Source organism: Esox lucius, chromosome 6 (assembly GCF_011004845.1).
Source record: "Esox lucius isolate fEsoLuc1 chromosome 6, fEsoLuc1.pri, whole genome shotgun sequence".
Classification (NCBI taxonomy): Eukaryota; Metazoa; Chordata; class Actinopteri; order Esociformes; family Esocidae; genus Esox; species Esox lucius.
Genome location: NC_047574.1, coordinates 20,205,685 through 20,226,200, shown reverse-complemented (window position 1 = coordinate 20,226,200; position 20,516 = coordinate 20,205,685). Strand labels below are relative to the sequence as shown.

Here is a 20,516-nt window from a genome sequence, read left to right as displayed (position 1 = left end):
TCAGGCCTGGTAGGCCTGAGGTGTGGTCCAAGGGCTCATGTCCTCCTAAAATTCACCAGGACACCGGAAAATACTACAGTTTAGGTTTCAGCCTTCACACTGCCGCTAGTTGGTTAGTGTTTGGGAGGCCTTGTGTGGGATTGCGGAGACATTGACAGCAGGGAAGATCTTATTGCATTCTATTGACTCCCTTGGGTGGCAAAGGCTCTTGCCAAAGTAACTGAGATTGTCAGGAAAGTGAGCAGCTACTCTCACCTGTGTTGACCTGCATACCTTCCAGCTTGAAAGAGGAGTGTGAAAAAAAGCTATTGCAAGCGAGAGTGTGGACATTCTTAAGAACAGATAAAACATGTGTGCCGTGCTGCTATTGATGCTCACAAAGGATATGGATAGAGCTTGGACCGCTGTGTGAGGAATGGTGGGGAATGTTTCAGGGTTCTATGCTGATTCTTAAGGTGAAAAATCTAAGCAACAATTAAAGTGTTGAGGTAGAGTTTTAATTGTCTCTAGTACTGACAATTTACCACAATTAACAATTATGGATATTAACAGAGAGCTGAAAACATGCCATACATAAATGTCTATTGCAGGTATTTTATTTTATTGAGTAGTTGTAACAATGAATATTTACAATTTGTCGAAGATTGTGCTGCATGTCATATAGATTTTATTTGATAGATGTCAGTCACAGGATTTATATTTGACCTTTAAACTGGGCAAGCAATGTACACATTTGGCAGATCTGAGGTCTTGTTAAACTAGGAAAAGTGAATGCATGTTCATGCCTGTAACCTTTAGTAAGAGACTACTCATGTTCCCCGGTGGGCAGGGACTGGTCAAACTCTAGGCATCATTTAAATAATGCAGCACCCTTCCCAACATAACAAATATGTCCAGTTGACCCTCCCCATGTATTTAAAAAGTCACAGGTTATAACACCCTCCCCCGTACAGTACATTCCACGTGTCAAGGAGACGTACCTCATGAAACCGATGTCAATGTGCTACATCTAACAGGATGTCATCCCCTAACATGCCATCACAATAAATACAGTATCTCACAGAAGTGAGTACACCCCTCACATTTTTGTAAATATTTGATTATATCTTTTCATGTGACAACACTGAAGAAAGGACACTTTGCTACAATGTTAAGTAGTGAGTGTACAGCTTGTATTGGAATGTAAATTTGCTGTCCCCTCAAAATAACACAACACACAGTCATTAATGTCCAAACCGCTGGTAACAAAAGTGACTACACCCCTAAGTGAAAATGTACACTCACTACTTTACATTGTAGCAGTGTCATTTCTTCAGAGTTGTCACATGACAAGATAAACTCAAATATTTACAAAAATGTGAGGTGTGTACTCACTTTTGTGAGATACTGTATCTCTGAATGTTTATTGATTGAATTAATGTTCAAGCCATGAAGAAGTCATAAATATCCTAATAATTTGTGCAGTCTTATTGCCGTTGCCTTAATCGTGTAGCTGTTGCCTATAAATCCAGATGAATGTTATTCGTTGCACAATATTAATAAACCCCCATTAGACAATTTTAGGGAAAATAATAATCGGTTTGGCAGTCAAGTGACAATAACACAGCTTTGCTTTTGTCACTATTTAGCACTGCCTGTGAGGTTCAACTTGTTTTTAAAAAGTGTCTTTTAAATAAGTTGTTCTCAAACCTCTCTTGGGGACCCCAGAATATTTCATGTGTTGGATGCAGTGCAAAGATAGCACCCTTGAATCAATTTGTCAACTAATTATCAAGCCCCTGGCTGCTTGATTCAAGTGAACTAGTTCAAAGCTACAACACAATCTACGGGGTCCTCTGTAAATATTTGAGAACCACTGTGCTAACTGAAATTATTATTTTTTGCTTAGATGTGCTAGATGAGTAGCTGCAGTTACTATTAGCAGGTGAACATAGTCTAACCAAGTTTGTCGTTTTTGTGGGAATGGCTCAACGCATTCAACAAATTGTCCCAGTTCCATGGATCCCGCTCTACAATCAATGTGAGGGATTAGTTAGGTTTCACTGTTTATTACAATTGAACAAGGTAATACATTTCAGTCTGGAATCAACACTTTGTAAATGTTAATGCATGGGCAGTTCTTATTTAGCAGAATACAAGTTATCTGAACACAAGGGTAGCTTGTGTATATTGCGTGTAATGTCTTGATGTTAAGATATTTTGGGGAGTGTTTTTATATTATTTTACTTGACCGGATTGTAGGAAGGAGAGGCTTGGGAGACCAGTATATAGAGTTAAACGCAAATAAATGGAACATGCAGTTTGTAATTCAGGCACATGTGGTAGGGGTGTGGGAGAATCAATACAGTATAGCATTGTGATTATATTCCCTGCAGTACTACACTGACATCAAGAATAAATGTTTCATCATCACCGAATGCGGGGGGATTTTGACCATTGGCATAAAGGAGGTGTATTTAACCTGCCAAGCTGGACGGTGGTTCCACAGGGCTGTTAAGGGTTTCACTCACCTTTTTCATGGGTTAGGGTTCTTCAAATGCAAGCCTGTAAGCATGTGCACAGTGCAACACCAACGCACAGCTTGCATGTGCATTGGGGGGTTTAGCTGTTGGGTTTTCTCACCAGTAGTTTTTGTCTTTTGGTTGGTGTACTTGTTGATATTGGTCAGGGAAATGTCATATAACTTAAAGCAACAATGTTGATGGACGCAGGACAAGTGCAGGGAGAATGGACAACATTAATAACAGAACTAAAACATAAGAGAACGTATATAAAAACGTAATGAAAAACATGAACACGAGACATTACAAATCAGCAACCCAGGTGAAGGCAATAACAAAATGAGCAGGTGTTCATGCCCCAGATGAGGGCCTTAGGGCGTTAGGTCTCACTGCCATGCCAGGACGGCAAACTAGATAACTTTAATCAGTTCACTGGTTCAGCTTTTGTTTCCGACCCACATCTGCCACCTTCAGTCTAAAATCATATTCCGAATTGGTTTCTTGTTTTACAATAAAGCATCCGTCCCCCTTGCAGCGATGGATACTCTTGTTAAGGTCACCATTGCACTAGTCCTGGGCTTTGATCACATCATTTACAGGCTTGCAGCTAACAGCTACAGTATCTCACAAAAGTGAGTACACACCTCCCATTTTTTAAATATTTGAGTATATCTTTCAATGTGACAACATTGAAGAAATTACAGTTTGCTACAATGTAAAGTAGTGTGTAAAGCTTGTATAACAGTGTACATTTGCTGTCCCCTCAAAATAACTCAACACACAGCCATTAATGTCTAAACCGCTGGCAACAAAAGTGAGTACATCCCTAAGTGAAAAATGTCCAAATTGGGCCCAATTAGCAATTAGCTCCCCATTCACACATGAGACCTTGTAACACTAACGAGTCACATGACACCGGGGAGGGAAAATGGCTAATTGGGCCCAATTTGGACATTTTCACTTAGGGTGTACTTTGGAGAAGCAAGCTGATATACAGAGTGGCAGCAACAGTGTTGTTACTGAACAAGTTGGTTGGGTTTGATTGTAAAATATATGTGGTTGCACAATGACAGTTTTACACTGATTTCCTATTAGGATAATGATTTACTTCAATATATATATTTAATTAAAAAATCTGTATTAATTTTGTTCAAATGGTTCTAATAGGTCTAGGTAATACTATGTCTAACTAATACTTATATGTCACCTTGTGGATGAAATGCTGTTATTTTCATCCAGCGTGGTTTGCTAACCACCTATACTTACAACCTTGTCAAATAATCTCATGTGTGATTTTTAGTAGTGGCTCAAAGAATCAAGTGTGTTTGTCTGCAATCAAGTTGATTTGTCACCATACTCATACATTGGCATGGATATTATTGTAGGTTCACATTTGAAATTGCGCTTCAGCTAAAGATGACATAGTCGAGCAACGATAGAGACTATGAAGTTAATCGCACTCAAGGGGATGTCATGTACAAATTCTAAGCAAAGTTTGAACTGTCAGCCCTTCCAAATGCTTGGAGGACGCACACTGAAGCTGTGTTGGCTAGGCAATGTAGGGAAGATGCACATTTGAACTGTGCGCACCCCACAGGTGATGGTCACAGATTGAATAAGACACTGGACGATAGCATCTCTGCATCTGCGTACAGTGATTTGAGCCCTCACCTTTTCTCCTTCTTCCCTATTTCTTTCGCTCCAGCTGACACTTGTGGGGCAGCTTCCATTAGTCTTCTAAAGACAGACTGGAACCCTCTCTCACTTCATTTAACATCCCTCTTTTTCTCATTCTCTTTCCCCTCCCCTCACTCCGGCCATCGGCGTCGAGACGGAAGGAGAGGGTGGATAGGGGAGTGGTAAGTGGAAAAGGAACAAAAAGAAAAGAGAAAATGAAGTATAAAAATGGGTAGATAATTGAAAATCGGATCCCAGGCAATTTAGCTGCAGTGTGAATGTGAACACCCCGCTTGCGCCCAGTTTTCCTTTCTTCCCCTCTTTTCTGCTCTGTCCCGTTTTCTCTGTGTTCTCTCCACCATTTCCACCTATTTGATTTATCTGCTGCTGCTGATTGGCCGACATCTCTTAGAAGGTCGCGGGACCAGTTGGGACAATGAGGATGCGGATATTGTAACCCCTTCTTCCCATCTTTCCAGAGGGTCACTCCTTAGTAGTTCTACCATCCATTGAGGGAGCCCTGCAGATGAAGGACATTTAGACCCAGTTCAATAACATGCTGAATTATTGATCAGCTCATTTCAGAGTTGAAATATGGCTGATTGTCTCGCTTCAGTGATTAATGGACTGGTTCCCAGGGTGGCCGCCACTATTTAATCTGTTTCAGGAGTAGATTATATATTTCTTTATCGTCTGACTTCTGCGTTACATACCGGAAAATGCAGAGTTGAAGGATGTAAGACATTACATAGGCCAGCCTTAACATCAAACATACGAATCCCTGAAAAACAAAACAACAACTAATTTGCACTCACATTCACTAAATGTGGAGTTAGTTCTTCCTTATCAGAACTTCTTTTGTATCCTGTAAGTCAGTACATTAAAGAAAAGCACATCCCATTTTCTCTTGTAAGCTCTTAGTGTGGTTCTCATATCACTACGCTATGTCTGAGCAAAATGTTGCATACATTATTTAACCTAAGCTTTTCAAATCTACCTGATTCACATTCTTACCCACCCCACCCCACTCCCAATTGCACTCACCTTTGTTCAAAGCCCATGATAACTTAGCGGCGAAACCAACTGTAGCTCTGAAAGAGAAGAGATGAGGGAGTTCAAGAATGAATGAAGTAATAAAGGAGTTGCAGAGAATTGGCACAATCACAGCCCAGTTTGAAATGCATAGGCCAGCAGAAAGCCAGAGGAGGCCATGGGAAGTGGAGGGGGTGGAGGGGGAACTGGGAGACCGAGCCGTCTTAGAAAAAGGTGGCTGTAATCACGGCTTCATTGTCCGCGAGCAGCTGGACCTCTGTACCTGCACCCCACGGGACACCTCCGCCCACAGTCCTTTGTACAACCCCTGTCCCGTTACTGCCCCAAGAAATTACACCCTTTTAACATTGGCACATTCAAACAAGAAAAAAAGAAAAGGCCGTCAACTCAACGTGCGTCTGCAGCTGGACAAGTATTCAGCATTGTGCACTGTATTCTTTGAATATGAGCAATTTCCTAAATGGAATGCACTGCTGTTTCTAATTGGCGGTAACTGCACTCGGAGAATAGCTGGGTTACCGTGTGGGCGGGGAAAATGAGACTTCATAAATACTATTTGAATTTGTTAATAAAGCACTTCTTAAATGTATATCATACATACAGTTTACTGTATAATATTGTAACAGCATGCCACTTAGACAACACTTTTGTCCAAAGCAACTCGTATGTGGATACATTATGTATGGTTGGTTCCAACAACTGTCATGCTCTAGTGAGAGATCCACAGAGGAGTGTGGTATTGCGCTTTGCAAATAAAGGAAATCCCGTTATTATCCTGGTCACAGAAACCCCCACTCACCTATGCACAGTGCTGCCTGGCTCTAATATCCTTAACATACATCGTTACAGACCAACAAACTCATTTGTATGGAGCTCACTAACACAAAAACGGAAGTTCTTCAGCCAGACTCCTCCTACTCCCCCCAGGACTCCAACATGACCCAAAATGAAGAGCCAGAGAGAGAATGGCAGTCGGTATCCTCACGATGTAGAATGGCTGAGGTCATGTCTAGCGAGAAATAGACAGGTTTCTCTTAGTGGTCAGGGATTCACAGAGGCCGGTCCTGTTTTATGTCGGGTGACACCAGAACCCCTTCAGAGCTCCCTCCCTACGCTGCTTCACCCTGCCCAATCTCCACAGGAGAGCCGGGGTTCCAGAGCCTAGGAGGAGGTTTGGAGAGATAAGGGGAGACTCAAGTAAAGGGGAAGGCCTAGGGAAGAAAGGAGTAAATTGACCCTTTTATACATTATACAGCAGCCGGTCCCGTTAACGGTGGAAGGGAAGTCCCGCCAGTGTAGACCGCCCGCTTCTCTCGTTAAAAGCTTCATCGGATCTCACACTCTTCCTCATTCTCCCTCTTTCCACCTCTCTCCCTCTTTCACATTTTCTTTTTATTTCTTTGTACATCCATCCCTCTCCTTCCCCAGTCTCCTCCACCCCTTCCTTCCTGTTTCTCTCTGTATCTCTCTGTATCTCTCTCTTTCTCTCTGTATGTCATTATACTTACATTTGCATAAAATTGTAGTCATTTAGCAGACACTCTTATCCAGAGTGACTTACAGGAGCAATTAGGTTAAGTTCCTTGCTCGAGGGCACACCGAACATTTATATATATTTTTTTCCTTTTGGGCTTGGGGATTTTAAACCTTTTTGAGAGAGATGAGGGATTCCTGCGGCGCCTCTTAAGATAAGAGAAGGCTCTGTTTGCATTTCTCCGTCTCTCTGCCTTACATTCTCTGTTATCTTTCTCCTTTTCACCCGGGCTCTCCTAAAAAATGTATATGCTACTTTCAAAATCAGGCAGTCCCTCGCTCAGACTCTTGAAACACATTTAAGATACTGTCGTTCAGTGTCCAACCATCAATCCGCGAGTCGTGTTTATTGTCGGGCATCTTTATGGACAAGTGATTGAACAGACTTATGGGCTACTAAAAGCTTCACTTCGTTGGTCTTCGCGCCTGGTTACCCCTATTGACTGCTAATCTGTGGCACCAAGAGCCAATCAATGATCTGATGGACAGGCCTTTGAAACCCATTGTAAAATTAAAAGTCTGGCCTATCAGCGGACTAACAGTGTCTCAGATATAGGATAGGATCTCTCAGTGTATATGTAGTCGGCTGATTAGGTAATAATGTCCCATGCGATATATATATTTTTTTCATACTTTATAGAAATGTTTCAATGTAATTATTTCCATATCCTACCACACTAGCTCTACCCTGTCATTTGACCATTGGCAAAGCTTGTCTCCCTGAATTTTTGGCAACAAATGGATTACTTGAAAGCAAATGTATAAAATGCATGAAAACCAATGAGAGCTATGGCAAAACGGAATACTTTTGTTATAGTTCTGTTACATTGTTTTAATGTCTTAATAATGTTCATTGGGTGCTTGCTGCAGAATATTCCTGGTGACACCCTTTTTTCTAAGTGGGTAAACCCACTAGCAATTTGAGTTCCAGCCAATAAGCCTCAGCCCCCCACCATATGAGTGACATCTTCCAAGATACACTCACACAGCATTGCAGAGAGAGACCAATGATGTGCTGAACATGTGTGCATATACAGTTGTGCTCATAAGTTTGCTTACCCTGGCAGAAATTTAGACATTTTGGCATTGATTTTGAAAATATGACTGATCATGCAAATACAAAAACTGTGTTTTATTTCTATTTATTTCTTCTTCATTCTATATCACATAGTTGTTTGGCTCCTTTTTAAAACATAATGATAACAGAAGTCACCCAAATGGCCCTGATCAAAAGTTTACCTACCCTTGAATGTTTGGCCTTGTTACAGACACAAGGTGACACACACAGGTCAAAATGGAAATTAAAGGTGAATTTCCCACACCTATGGATTTTTTGATTGTATTTAGTGTTAATAGTCAATGAGTTTGTTAGGTCTATCATGGATGCACTGAGCAAGCTAGATACTGAGCCATGGGGAGCAGAAAAGAACTGTCAAAAGACCTGTGTAACAAGGTAATGGAATGTTGTGAAGATGGAAAAGGATATAAAAAGATATCCAAAGCCTTCCAAATGCCAGTCAGTACTGTTCAATTACTCACTAAGAAGTTGAAAATGCAGGGATCTCTTGATACCAAACCAAGGTCAGGTAGACCAAGAAAGTTTTCAGCCAAAACTGCCATTAAAATTGATCAGGATACAAAGAAAAGCCCACAGGTTACCTCAGGAGAAATACAGACTGCTCTGGAAAAAGACGGTGTGGTTGTTTCAAGGAGCACAATACAACGATACTTGAACAAAAAATTTGCTGCATGGTCGAGTTGCCAGAAAGAAGCCTTTACTGCATCAAAGCCACCAAAAAGCCTGGTTACAATATGCCCGAAACACCTTGACACGCCTCATAGCTTCTGGCACACTTTAATTTGGAGTGACGAGACCAAAATTGAGTTTTATGGTCACAACCATAAGCATTATGTTTGGAGAGGGGTCCCCACTGTGGTGGCTCACTGATGTTTTTTTTTAAAAAATGTTGGGGGGGGGGGGGGGTTCTAAAGGCACATGGAATTTTGTGAAAATGTATGGCAAGATGAAAGCAGCATGTTATCAGAAAAGAATGGCAGACAATTAGCAGTCTTCTGTACAAAATCTGCCCATTGGACGCTCATGGACTTTACAGCACGATAATTACCCTAAGCACAAGGCCATGTTGACCCTCCAGTGGTTACAGCAGAGAAAGGTGAAGGTTCTGGAGTGGCCATCACAGTCTCCTGACGTTAATATCATCCAGCCACTCTGGGGAGATCTCAAACGTGCGGTTCATGCAAGATGACCAAAGAGTTTGCATGACCATTTGCCAAGACAAATGAGCAGCTATACCACCTGCAAGAATTCAGGGCCTCATAGACAACTATTACAAAAGACTGCACACTGTCATTGATGCTAAAGGGAGCAATACACATTAAGAACTAAGGGTATGCAATATTTTTTAACAGGGGTCAGTTAATTCTTTTCTTTGTTGCATGTTTTGTTTTATGATTGTGCCATTCTGCTATGACATACAGTTGAATGTTAATACTATAAGAAATAAAAGACATGTGTTTTGCCTGCTCACTTATGTTGTCTTTACAAATGGTACATATATTATCAATTCTCCAAGTGTATGCAAACTTTTGAGCACAACTCTATGTGAAAATTCAGGTGGAACCGTTTTAGCTCACTAAATCTACCTACAACAGCTGGAAAGTCTTTCTAGTTTGGTGGCAATTTGACCATCATCAAGGAATTGCTTTTAAGTACGTCTCCGTTCAGCATTATAGAACAGTATGCCATGTTGAATCCAGTGAAAACTACACCTAGCTTAACGCTCATTCTCCTTTCACTCTCCTTCTCTCCCTCAACCCTTTTTGTCTGTCTATCTTTGCTTCTCTCTCATCTCTCTCTCTCTCGGCTTGCAATCCTAAGTACTTCAACAGTTCACTGTGACACATCTCAGCTGGTCATTTGGGCTTAGCATGGCCCTGAACTAGTCACTGTAGCACTCAGAGCTCTGAAACCGCATGCAAACTGGTGTGTGTGTTCCTGGGTGTCCGTGTGGGTTTGTATGTGTGTGTGTTTGGGGAAGTGGTAGACGTTGAGTGTCTTCCTGGGTGTATGTGCGTCTGTGTGTGTAGGTTATTTAGTGTGCCTTGGTGGCACTCAACACTGTGTGGGAATAGTGAAGTTGTGTTAATGAGCCATTGTTAAGCAAGCTGCTGTGTGGAATGAGATAGAGGCTGTCAGGCTATGGGGAGGGAGAAGGATACCCCCATATCCCATATCTCACACACGCTCCATGCACATAGCACTCACACACACAGTCCCTGAACAGTCACGTGCGCACTCCACAAATATTCATAATCACAGTCTCTCAAATATATCAAAACACTCTGTATCGTGCAAATATTTAACGGACACACGCACACAGTCTCTCCCTCACGCTTTCTCTCTATAACTGACACACGCGCACACATTCAAAAGTATTGATTTTCCCTGCAGGATCTGTGTATGCCGATGTCAGATTTTGAATCACATGTTCAAGCTTTACACTTTAGCAGATGGTATTTGCGTAGTTATACCAGCATGTGTCCTCTGAATATATTTTATTTAGGAATCAATGGTATGTCCAACTATTCTTGTTGTTTTTCTCCATTGCTGTGATACTTTTAATGAAACTGTGGTTGGGTTGGTCTCTTGAAACCTCTTTTGAGAAACAGGCATTTTTTCATTGCTTTCACAAGTTGTGTTGCTATTTTCAAGAATGGACTAATGAAGGGGAAGGGAAATGTGTGGTGCAAGAGTAGTTGACAGAGGAATACAAAGATCTATAGTATTAGTAGACATTCATGCCACAATCATTGACCATGTTGCCAATCATAGCCTTTCAATGACAGTGGCTGGGCAGTGGGTCCAGCCCATTTTTTGCAGATCAAATGTTAAAAAGTATTTTTTGTTGCAGGTTTGGACAAATTTATGTTTGAGCAAAATTCCAACCAAATTTGTTAATGAGGGTAACCCAGTTTAAAAAATCACAAAACATTTAATAAAAATACCTATCTGAGGCCCTCAGAAGAATTATTGTTGATGCCTGTGAGTCAGGTTTGGGTTACAAAGCCATTTCCTAGCAATTTGAAGTACATTCCAAAGATCAATGGAATTTTCTACAAATGGAGAAAATTCCAGACCACTGACAATCTACATAGGACCAGTCATCCTACCACATTCAAGCCAAAAGTTGACTTAAATCCCAGGGTAACATCAGGGGATCTACAGGCCTCTCTTCCCACATTCAATGTCAATGTGCACGAGTCAGCTGTCAGAAACAGACTTCACCAACACTGGGCGTTAGAAAGGAAGAAACCTCTGCTCTCAATGTAGAATGTCAAGATATGACTGACTTTTGCACAACAAAACCTTGCTATTGACCAAAACTACTGGAGCAATGTGTTCTGTCCTGGCCAACTTTCCACCATGGAGTAAACTATGAATTCTATATTGTACCATATATTATTTTAGGAGAATACTGTAAGAAGCCATCTGTCTAGAATCAGAAGCTGAAACAAACATGGATCTTGCCACATCTAAAATACACAAGGAACGTTACAATAGAATGGCTCACAAAGAAGAAATGGGCGGTTATTGAATGACAAGTCCAGATCTCAATCGTATGAAATGCTGAGGGGGTATTTGAAGCTGGTCCTGCATGCAAGAATGCCTTTGAACAAAACTGTATAGACATTTATATAGACATTATCGACAGTATTTTTCATTTGAACCTGCATTTTAATTGTTTAGAAAATGTGAACTCATTCATTCATTCATCTTCTTCCGCTTCATCCGGGGCCGGGTCACGGGGGCAGCAGTCTAAGCAGAGATGCCCAGACTTCCCTCTCCCCAGACACTTCCTCCAGCTCTTCCGGGGGGACACCGAGGCGTTCCCAGGCCAGCCGGGAGACATAGTCCCTCCAGCGTGTCCTAGGTCTTCCCCGGGGTCTCCTCCCGGTGGGACGGGACCGGAACACCTTCCCAGGAAGGCGTTCCGGAGGCATCCGAAACAGATGCCCAAGCCACCTCCGCTGACCCCTCTCGATGTGGAGGAGCAGCGGCTCTACTCCAAGCTCCTCCCGGGTGACCGAGCTTCTCACCCTATCTCTAAGGGATCGCCCAGCCATCCTGCGGAGAAAGCTCATTTCGGCCGCCTGTATCCGGGATCTTGCGAACTCTGCTTGGATTAAAAGTGATCAAGCAATCAAGAAAAAAATTCAATAATCACCTTTATTCCCTATACCAGTCAGAATTTTAATAACCAGGAAATGACCAAGGAGTTTTGCTTGCACCATCTGCAATTGCTCATTTGTGTATACATTATCACGTGTGATAGAGATGCCAACAGAAGAGGATAAAGGCAGTTGTTTTTCATTTGACCACAGAATAAGGTGCATCTTCTTTTGACCAATAGAAATTCTACATTTTAGGATGTACTTTTGTATGCACCCATATCAGAAATGGACTAATGGGCTAGCTTTTTCCTGATTTGAACTTGTCTTTATGTTGAGTAGAACTGCGGAATCACGGTCCATGTATGGTTTGTTCTGAAGTATATCCTTATTAATCAACGAATATGGTTAATCATTCCATCTGCCTGATTTCTGGCTAGATAGAGTAGGCAAGGTTAGCTAGTCTTTTATTCTGAAAACCGATAATTTATTTTGCAATAAACACCTGGAGTCTGTGTTTATTAGGCTACCTAGTGGACAAAATAAGAAAAATGGAATTGGGCAGTGGAAATGTTTATCCGTCACCATTGCTTAATATGGATATTGTTTGAACAAACCAATCAAAGATCCATCACTAGTATCTGAATAGTTACATGATCAGCCGTTAAGCCTTGAGTATTGAATTCAAATTATATTGACCTTTCTGGAACTTTGAGGGATAATATTTAATTGATAATTACTTTCTTGGAATGTACCTAACATTAGAAATAGGATACATTAAATGTATGTGTACATATGAGAGAGGATGTGTCTGAGAGCGGGAGTACAGCTTCATTCTTGGTTTCTATAAACATATTTTTAAGTATTTTGCATTCGGTCTATTTGTTGTGTCACTGGTGGTTGTTTTTTGGTTATTTGTGACAGTGTTATTTGATCACTGTTGACAGATTGAGTCTTGCTGTGTGATGGGTGGCTGTGGTAAATAATGATTGATTGATTTTGTGGATGACCCTATGACCTCTGAAAAGACAGTCCTCCATCATCGCTTTCAAGCTGTACAGCTGTTTCACATATATGGATTGGGAAAAACTAAATGTTTCTCATGGAACAATTATAAAAACGCATAGCCATAATAGCAATCTAAAGGGACCTGATTGAGATTTTTGGTCATTATTCAAATAAAGGTGAGGACGAAAACTGTTCACATGAGCATTTTACATTAAAATTAAATGTTTTTTGCATAATTATTCTGAGTAATCCTGAAAATACTCTGAATAATTATTATAATAACAAAAATATAAAAAATATATAATTATTATAAGAACATAAAAATATTCCTGGAAAATATAAATACTAGACAATGACATGGGTTTGACTGGGGTTTAAGTGGGGTACCCAAGTGGGCGCACTAACACACTGGATCAGATTATGTCATTTGAAAGTTTTATTTTGCCAACATGAGTAGCTAGGTTATAAAACACCATCTTAGTTTTAGGCTGTCGCAAGGGAAGTAAAGATCATATCTTTTCCCAATGAATTACCTACCTGTAAAGTCAGTGCTGGAACAAGGAAAAAACTACAACAGTGAAGTGCAAGCATTACTTCTTGGCACCCCATCTCTTCAGACATGGTGATCATAAACGTTGAGTGTGAACTGTAGTACGTGTTTCGTAATATACAAATGTGACATGCATGACTGAACTCACAGGAGCGTTCCACCTGCTTTTGTGACAGACAACTTGTATAAATGATAAGCCTCTATGCCCCATCTTTCAGAACCCATCACAGTTACTGGCAGTTATGGCGAAATCTTCTCTTATTGCCTGTTGCAGACACACAGAACAGCTATCAGTTAAATTGCATGCAGCGCTGTGAATCACACAGCCTGAGGTCTAATGACATGTATAGAATGCCACTGTACACCAACTGTGTTCTGATACAGGTTCCTGCCTGTTCCACTGGAATTGACCTGTCCTCAGTGTTGGTGATGCAGCATTGCATGTGCAGAGGTCGGGATGTGTACGAAGGAGGACGACGTGTGACTGTGTTAGGGAGATGGTGTGAGTTTAAAAGAGAAGGGGGTGATGGCTTTATTGTGAAAGAGATGGGGTAGAATTGAGGGACAGGGGTCAGTATAGAGAGATGGGGTTGGTGAGAGATGGAGAGCAACAGAGAGTCAGTGTGTAATGTAAAGTGGAATGTCGTGACATCTGGGGATATGGACTTAGGCAGCCAGTCAGTTATGTCAGGAATAATAGTTATATTACCTGTGTAAAGTTGTTTTGTTACCTGGACAATTAACCTTGGCCTCACAGAAAACACCTGGACTGCTACAGTTTCAGAGAACTCTGGATTGACGATGGAATTCAAAAAGCCCTTAAATTCACTTGTTATGGCAGATGTCAGAAGGCTAAAACATTGGCTGAAAAAACAAATTAAATTGTTCCAGTAACACATCTGTTTCACAAAGACTAATATTGTAAGACTCTGTTCACCACATTAAATCAACTCCAAACTGTTATCTAAATAGCCTCATTGGAATTCACCCCAAAATATTCCTCCATGTAGATGGATGCATATTTTGGACCTGTAAATCTGAATTTGTGTACCTCAACAAAAAATTACTGTGTAGAACATGCTATGCTTTCTACCCGTTTTATATAAATGTGGATTTAGCACATTCTGTCCTTGTCTACCACTAGCAATGTTGTAATGGTGCTGTCTTCAGACAGTTCCTGGCTTTTAACAAAAATAGATTTGCTTACCTTTTTGGATCCAGGGTTTAGAACAGGCAACCTTTCGTTTACCTGCCCCAACACTCATCACCAGTATACAACCCTTCTGCTCCAGTCTGTACTCCTGTATATGTGTGTATGTTGTTTGGTTCCCTGGGTGAGGAAACTCATACACTAATACACATAACTGCCTTCTTGCTGGCTCTGAGGAACAAGCCATTGCTTTGCCTGTGTAATCAAAGCCATTGCCATCCATTCATTCTTTTGTAGGACTGTCTTAATGCCTACCTGGGTACCCCATGTCTCGCTGTGTTCCAGAACACGCCGGTGGGCACCTCCGTGTTCCAGGTGAACGCCACCGACCCAGACCAAGGCGTTGGTGGGAGCGTGCTCTTCTCCTTCCAGCCCCCGACCGCCTTTTTCTCCATCGACGGAGCCCGGGGTACAGTCACTGTCATCAGGCCGTTGGACTACGAGACCACCACATCCTACCAGCTCACTGTCAACGCCACGGTGAGGGAAACCTTATAGTGCTTTACCATCTAACACGCATTACCACTGTCTATGTGGCTATTTGATTTGTTGTTGCTTAGTATAAATGAACAGTGCCAGGGGGATATTTGGATGTTACTGTGAAGGCAGGGTGGCATTCATTGCGTCACATGGTAGCGTTTCCAAAGTTGAAATAAAAAGGAGCAAATCCCTCCGTGTTATGTGTGTTCTTAATGAACAGGACCAAGTTGTGACCATGCTTCTCCGTTCTCCCTTCAGGACCAGGATAAGACGCGGCCCCTGTCCAGTTTGGCTAACTTGGCCATCCTCATCACCGACATCCAGGACATGAACCCCGTCTTCACCAACCTGCCCTACAGCACCAACATAGAGGAGAACGTCCCAGTGGTCAGCACCAACCTTTCCATTTCCTTAGCATTTTTTTCCTCATAAAGATCAATCCGTGCCAGGCTTGGTCCATTTGGGAGAAGAATCTCTCTCTGTGTCACTCTCTCTCTTCCCTCTTTAGGCCCCTCCTCACCTTCTATCTGCCCTGATCCCCACAGATTTGTTAGGTTAGGGGTGAACCAAATCACTGTGTTAGATTTACATGGCACTTCCTCTGGGGTAAGGCCTCCACCAAAGGTCAAAGGAACAGGATTTATATCTGCGTCTCACAGGAGATGTGATTTGCGTAATGCTCTGTCTGCCCACACTGGTGAAAAAGAGGGAGGTGTGTGTGTATGTGTGTGGGTAACTCCTTTCTCCGTTGTGTGTGTATGCTTGTGTTCTAGTTCATTTTACTGGTCAATTAATCAATCAATGTTTCCGTTTCCATTCGGATTGCAAGTTATCCTGCAGGATCAAATGACAAATCAATTTTTTCTTTAAGTTATGCTCAAAAAGCCTCCTATTTACTGTGCAGTGTAAAGAATCGAAATAGAATTTACATAATCTTCACACAGTCAATAACAATAACCTTCAAACCGGAAATAAAGACAATTTATGATTTTTATTGTATTTAAAGATCACCCTTTTTCATACTCTAGTGTGGTCCAGCAGTCTAAGTATCGGCCCCGACACTCATGTCCCCTGCAAAACCTCTGCAGCAGGTTTGGGTCAAAAGTTGAGACGTGTCCTTTGATACACATCTAGTTCAGGTGCTTCTGAGCTGAATCAAAGTTTTTGGCCGGGGAATGTCAACTTGTCCTGGGAAAGTGCTGGTTGAATAAGCAATGTGATAAGAAGCAGAACAGCTTGGTGAGATGTGCTTTGGATGAAATGTGTTTTTGATCTTCTCAAAGAGGAAATGGCATTATCACAAAATTGGGAGGTGAAAAAGTATGGTGATGTAAACTAACATAATTCTGCTGGCTACTCAGGTATTGTAGATTATCCACCAGTCTTTTCAACAATATTATGTGAATGCCTTTCTTCTCACTTTACCGCTTCCCAGCTAATGACCCTGATTATCATTAGAGTACAGGCTGGGCAACCTGTCACTTTTCTTCTGTATCTGCTGTTTTGATCACAAATTTGGTCATTGACGTGAATCATGTAGATCCGAAGAGGAAAATATAGGGGGTTTGTCTGATCATGGATTGTCTCTATAAAACCATGCAGGAATATATCAGATCGGAATGCCAGTCTCATATGAGAGTGAGTGAGTGCATATTATACTTGATGTATTACGTATGATCAGCCAGCCATCCTCCTAAACTCACAACAGTATATACATCACTACTTTATATACTTCATTGAAGACCACATTTCTTCATCCAAAAGCTGTCCACCTCCCTAACATTAATACTGGAGCGACTTCCCGTGGATATGCTCACATTGTCTTGCTTTCTTTAGGTTTTGTTTTGGGTTTCTTTAGACAGGCATACAACTATATCTAAACATGTTGGATAAACCGTGTCTAGTGCTCTTTTAAATAAATAAATTTTATTTTGTTTTGGGATGGCAAACAACATTTATTCATACTACTTAGCACGCTAGTTACTTCGGTAACTCTTCAGGCGAATGCATAGCAGATGTCAAAAGTGTTGCTATTTGTAGTTAAAAACTGGAACACAATGGACCACTAAAGTAAATGTAGGCAAATTTTGCTGGGGGTCAAAGTGGAGATTCACATGTTGTTCCCTAGGGGGTCTTTCTCTCACGTGTTGCCAATTACTTTTAATTTATTTTGAGTGGGGTTGCATTACCTTCTTTACCACTATGGTAGATAATGTGGTTTCTAATCAATTGAATTCTAAGCGATATATGAATCATATATAGTTTCCTGGATTTCCTGGTGGGTCTCAATTCAGTTTTGGATCAGTTTGCATCCACACTTTGCAACCTTGAGTATAGTAGAGAACTTGGGAAACCCAGAAAATAATGTATTGCTCTGTTATGTTACCATTTGTTTTTGACAAACCTCTTAGAAAACCTGGCTCCTGCTGAATAGTTGTTCAGTCATACATGACTTTACATTTAAGGTCCCAGAAGGCCAATGCACTGGTCAGTGATTCTTACTCTCTGAAAAATTGAATTACACACAGGGGCACTGTATGTCCTTGATTTTGTTTCTCTCTTTATCTTTTCCAATGAATATCTCATTCATTCATCTACTCTCTCTTTCTCTCACTGTCCTTTTCTCACTTCGGGCTGTCTTACCCTCACTTCTATAATCCCTTACCCTTTCTCTCTCTCTTTGTTCTTTACTACCCTGTCCCCTCTCTGTCCCTTCCCCCATGTCCCCCTCTCTGTCCCTTTCCCCATGTCCCCCTCTCTGTCCCTTTCCCCATGTCCCCCTCTCTGTCCCTTTCCCCATGTCCCCCTCTCTGTCCCTTTTCTCCTGTCCCTCTCTCTGTCCCCTCACCATATTTGTCCTTTAGTTCCTCTCTCTGTCCCCTCACCATATTTTTCCTTTAGTTCCTCACGCTGTCCCCTCTCTGTTCCTCACGCTGTCCCCTCTCTGTTCCTCACCCTGTCTACACTGTTCCTCACCCTGTCCCCTCCATGTTCCTCACTCTTTCCCCTCTCTGTTCCACATGCTGTCTACTCTGTTCCACATGCTGTCTACTCTGTCCCTCACGCTGTCCCCTCTCTGTTCCTCACGCTGTCCCCTCTCTGTTCCTTACGCTGTCCCCTCTCTATTCCTCACGCTGTCCCCTTTCTGTTCCTAACGCTGTCACCTCTCTGTTCCTCACTCTGTCCACTCTGTTCCTCATGCTGTCCCCTCTCTGTTCCTCACTCTGTCCCATCTCTGTTCCTCACTCTGTCCCCTCTGTTCCTCACGCTGTCCCCACACTGTTTCTCACGCTGTCCCCACTCTGTTCCTCACGTTGTCCCCTCTCTGTTCCTCACGCTGTCCTCTCTCTGTTCCTCTCATTTTCCCCTTTCTCTTGTTCACTATCACTATCTTTTCTATAAGTGCATCATCCAGTTCATGTCTCTCAATCCTTTTGACAGTTTTTCAGACAAAATTAACTTATAAGTCATAAAGCAAACATGTCTGTTGTTGAAATTATAATTTGGTTGTGTTTATAAATGCCTGAGTAAAATAAGTATCAAATATTGAAATTAAATATGACATTATGTTTTTTTTATTAGTATATGCTACTGTAGGCTATATGTTTTGAGCAAGTTTATTTATTAGGTGTAACAGCCAGGCACAGCCTGTGCCCTCCTGGCTGTAGCATTTCTGTGTTCAGTGTCCTTTGGTTCTGTTTCATTGTTCTTTGATTGATTTCATCTGTGTCCAGTTTAGTCTGTATCTAAAACTGTATCTCATTTACCCCTCATCATGTCCCCATTTAAGTTCCTGTTGTCCTAGTGTTTCTTGTCTGTCATTGCTGGATGTCATTGTTGCTGTGTTAGGTTACGTTGTCCTATATTTGAAGGATTGTACGCAAGTTAGCCTTTGAAGTAAAGACTCATATGCCTGGGTCCTGCCTTCATATCCACAACCATGACATTAGTGGCCTGTTACTATGAAGTAAAAAGTGTGATTTGATGGCACCCGATAGTATTCATAGTAACAGCATATTTTTGTAAGGAAATAAAAAGCCTCATAAGAATATCCTAACCACAATCAGTGAAATCCACAATCAGTAAAATGAAGATACAATACCTACTACAAACTATATTGTGAGACAGGCAGAACAGTTTTGAGCCGGCGATTAAGTTGTGAGTCTGCTGTAGATTGTATTCACTAACTAGGGGGGCCAAGAGACAATTATTCAGTGCCGACACATCTTTCTAGCTAGTTTGCAAAGCAGATCCTCGCTTTGGCTTGTAACCACTGACGTTTTAATCATCAGTTATAGTTTAAGACTTCAAATTTGCCATTCTCCACCTACTGTGCAACACGGGACATTAATCCCAAAATATTTTTGTGTTATCATCACCAAAAACAGCAAATGGACAGTCTGTAATTGTTGGTACGTGCAAATTACTAAATATACCAGCAGAGGAGTGGAGTACCTACATTACTGGTTTGACGAACATCCACTTTGTTGAATCAGAGGTTTTTAATGTGTGCCAATAACAGATTCCTTCCACCCCCATGGTCTGAGTTCGGATGACCTCTTTATCACATCTGTGGCAACAGTGACTTGACATTGTAAATGATGCACACTTCAGCTGTATAATAGCTAACACTGATATAATTTAGCTAATTTACATATCATTTTGTGAATGTAATTACATAAATAAATCCAATAAAGTGGATCACCCTATTCTTCATTTGCAATCTTGATTAGATAATTATGCATAATTTGTTCCACGTATACTCATTCCCCCATTCCATCATGGACTATTGTGAAAAATATATATATATATACTGTATACATTTATATACACTGAACAAAATTATATACGCAACACTTTTGTTTTTGCCCCCATTTATCATGAGCTGAACTCAAAGATGTAAGACTTTCTCTATGTACACAAAAGGCCTATTTCTCTCAAATATTGTTCACAAATCTGTCTAAATATGTGTTAGTGAGCACTTCTCCTTTGCTGAGAGAATCCATCCACCTCGCAGGTGTGGCATATCAAGATTTATAAAGAAATAGGCCTTTTGTGTACATAGAGAAAGTCTTAGATCTTTGAGTTCAGCTCATGATAAATGGGGGCAAAAACAATAGTGTTGTGTTTATAATTTTGTTCAGTGTGTATATATATGTATGTGTGTATGTATGTATGTATGTATGTATGTGTGTGTGTGTGTGTGTGTGTGTGTGTGTGTGTGTGTATTTAATCTGTTGTTATATGTATGATATTAGTTTGTTTAATTGTCCATAATAATTGTCAGGGAGCAGGTATTTCATATCAGAAGAAT

At 41.2% G+C, this 20,516-nt stretch overlaps 1 protein-coding gene across 7 annotated transcripts in view; it reads left to right on the top strand.

Annotated features, from left to right (window-relative positions):
- The window catches only part of cdh23 (cadherin-related 23), a 306,221-nt gene that overhangs the window by 117,015 nt on the left and 168,690 nt on the right, over positions 1-20,516 (top strand). For all 7 annotated transcript variants that reach the window (XM_034292848.1, XM_034292850.1, XM_020047355.3 and 4 more), the window contains exons 7-8: positions 15,008-15,202; positions 15,461-15,589. In XM_034292848.1, the coding sequence (XP_034148739.1) occupies positions 15,008-15,202; positions 15,461-15,589 (324 nt within the window). The remainder of the gene's footprint in view (positions 1-15,007; positions 15,203-15,460; positions 15,590-20,516) is intronic.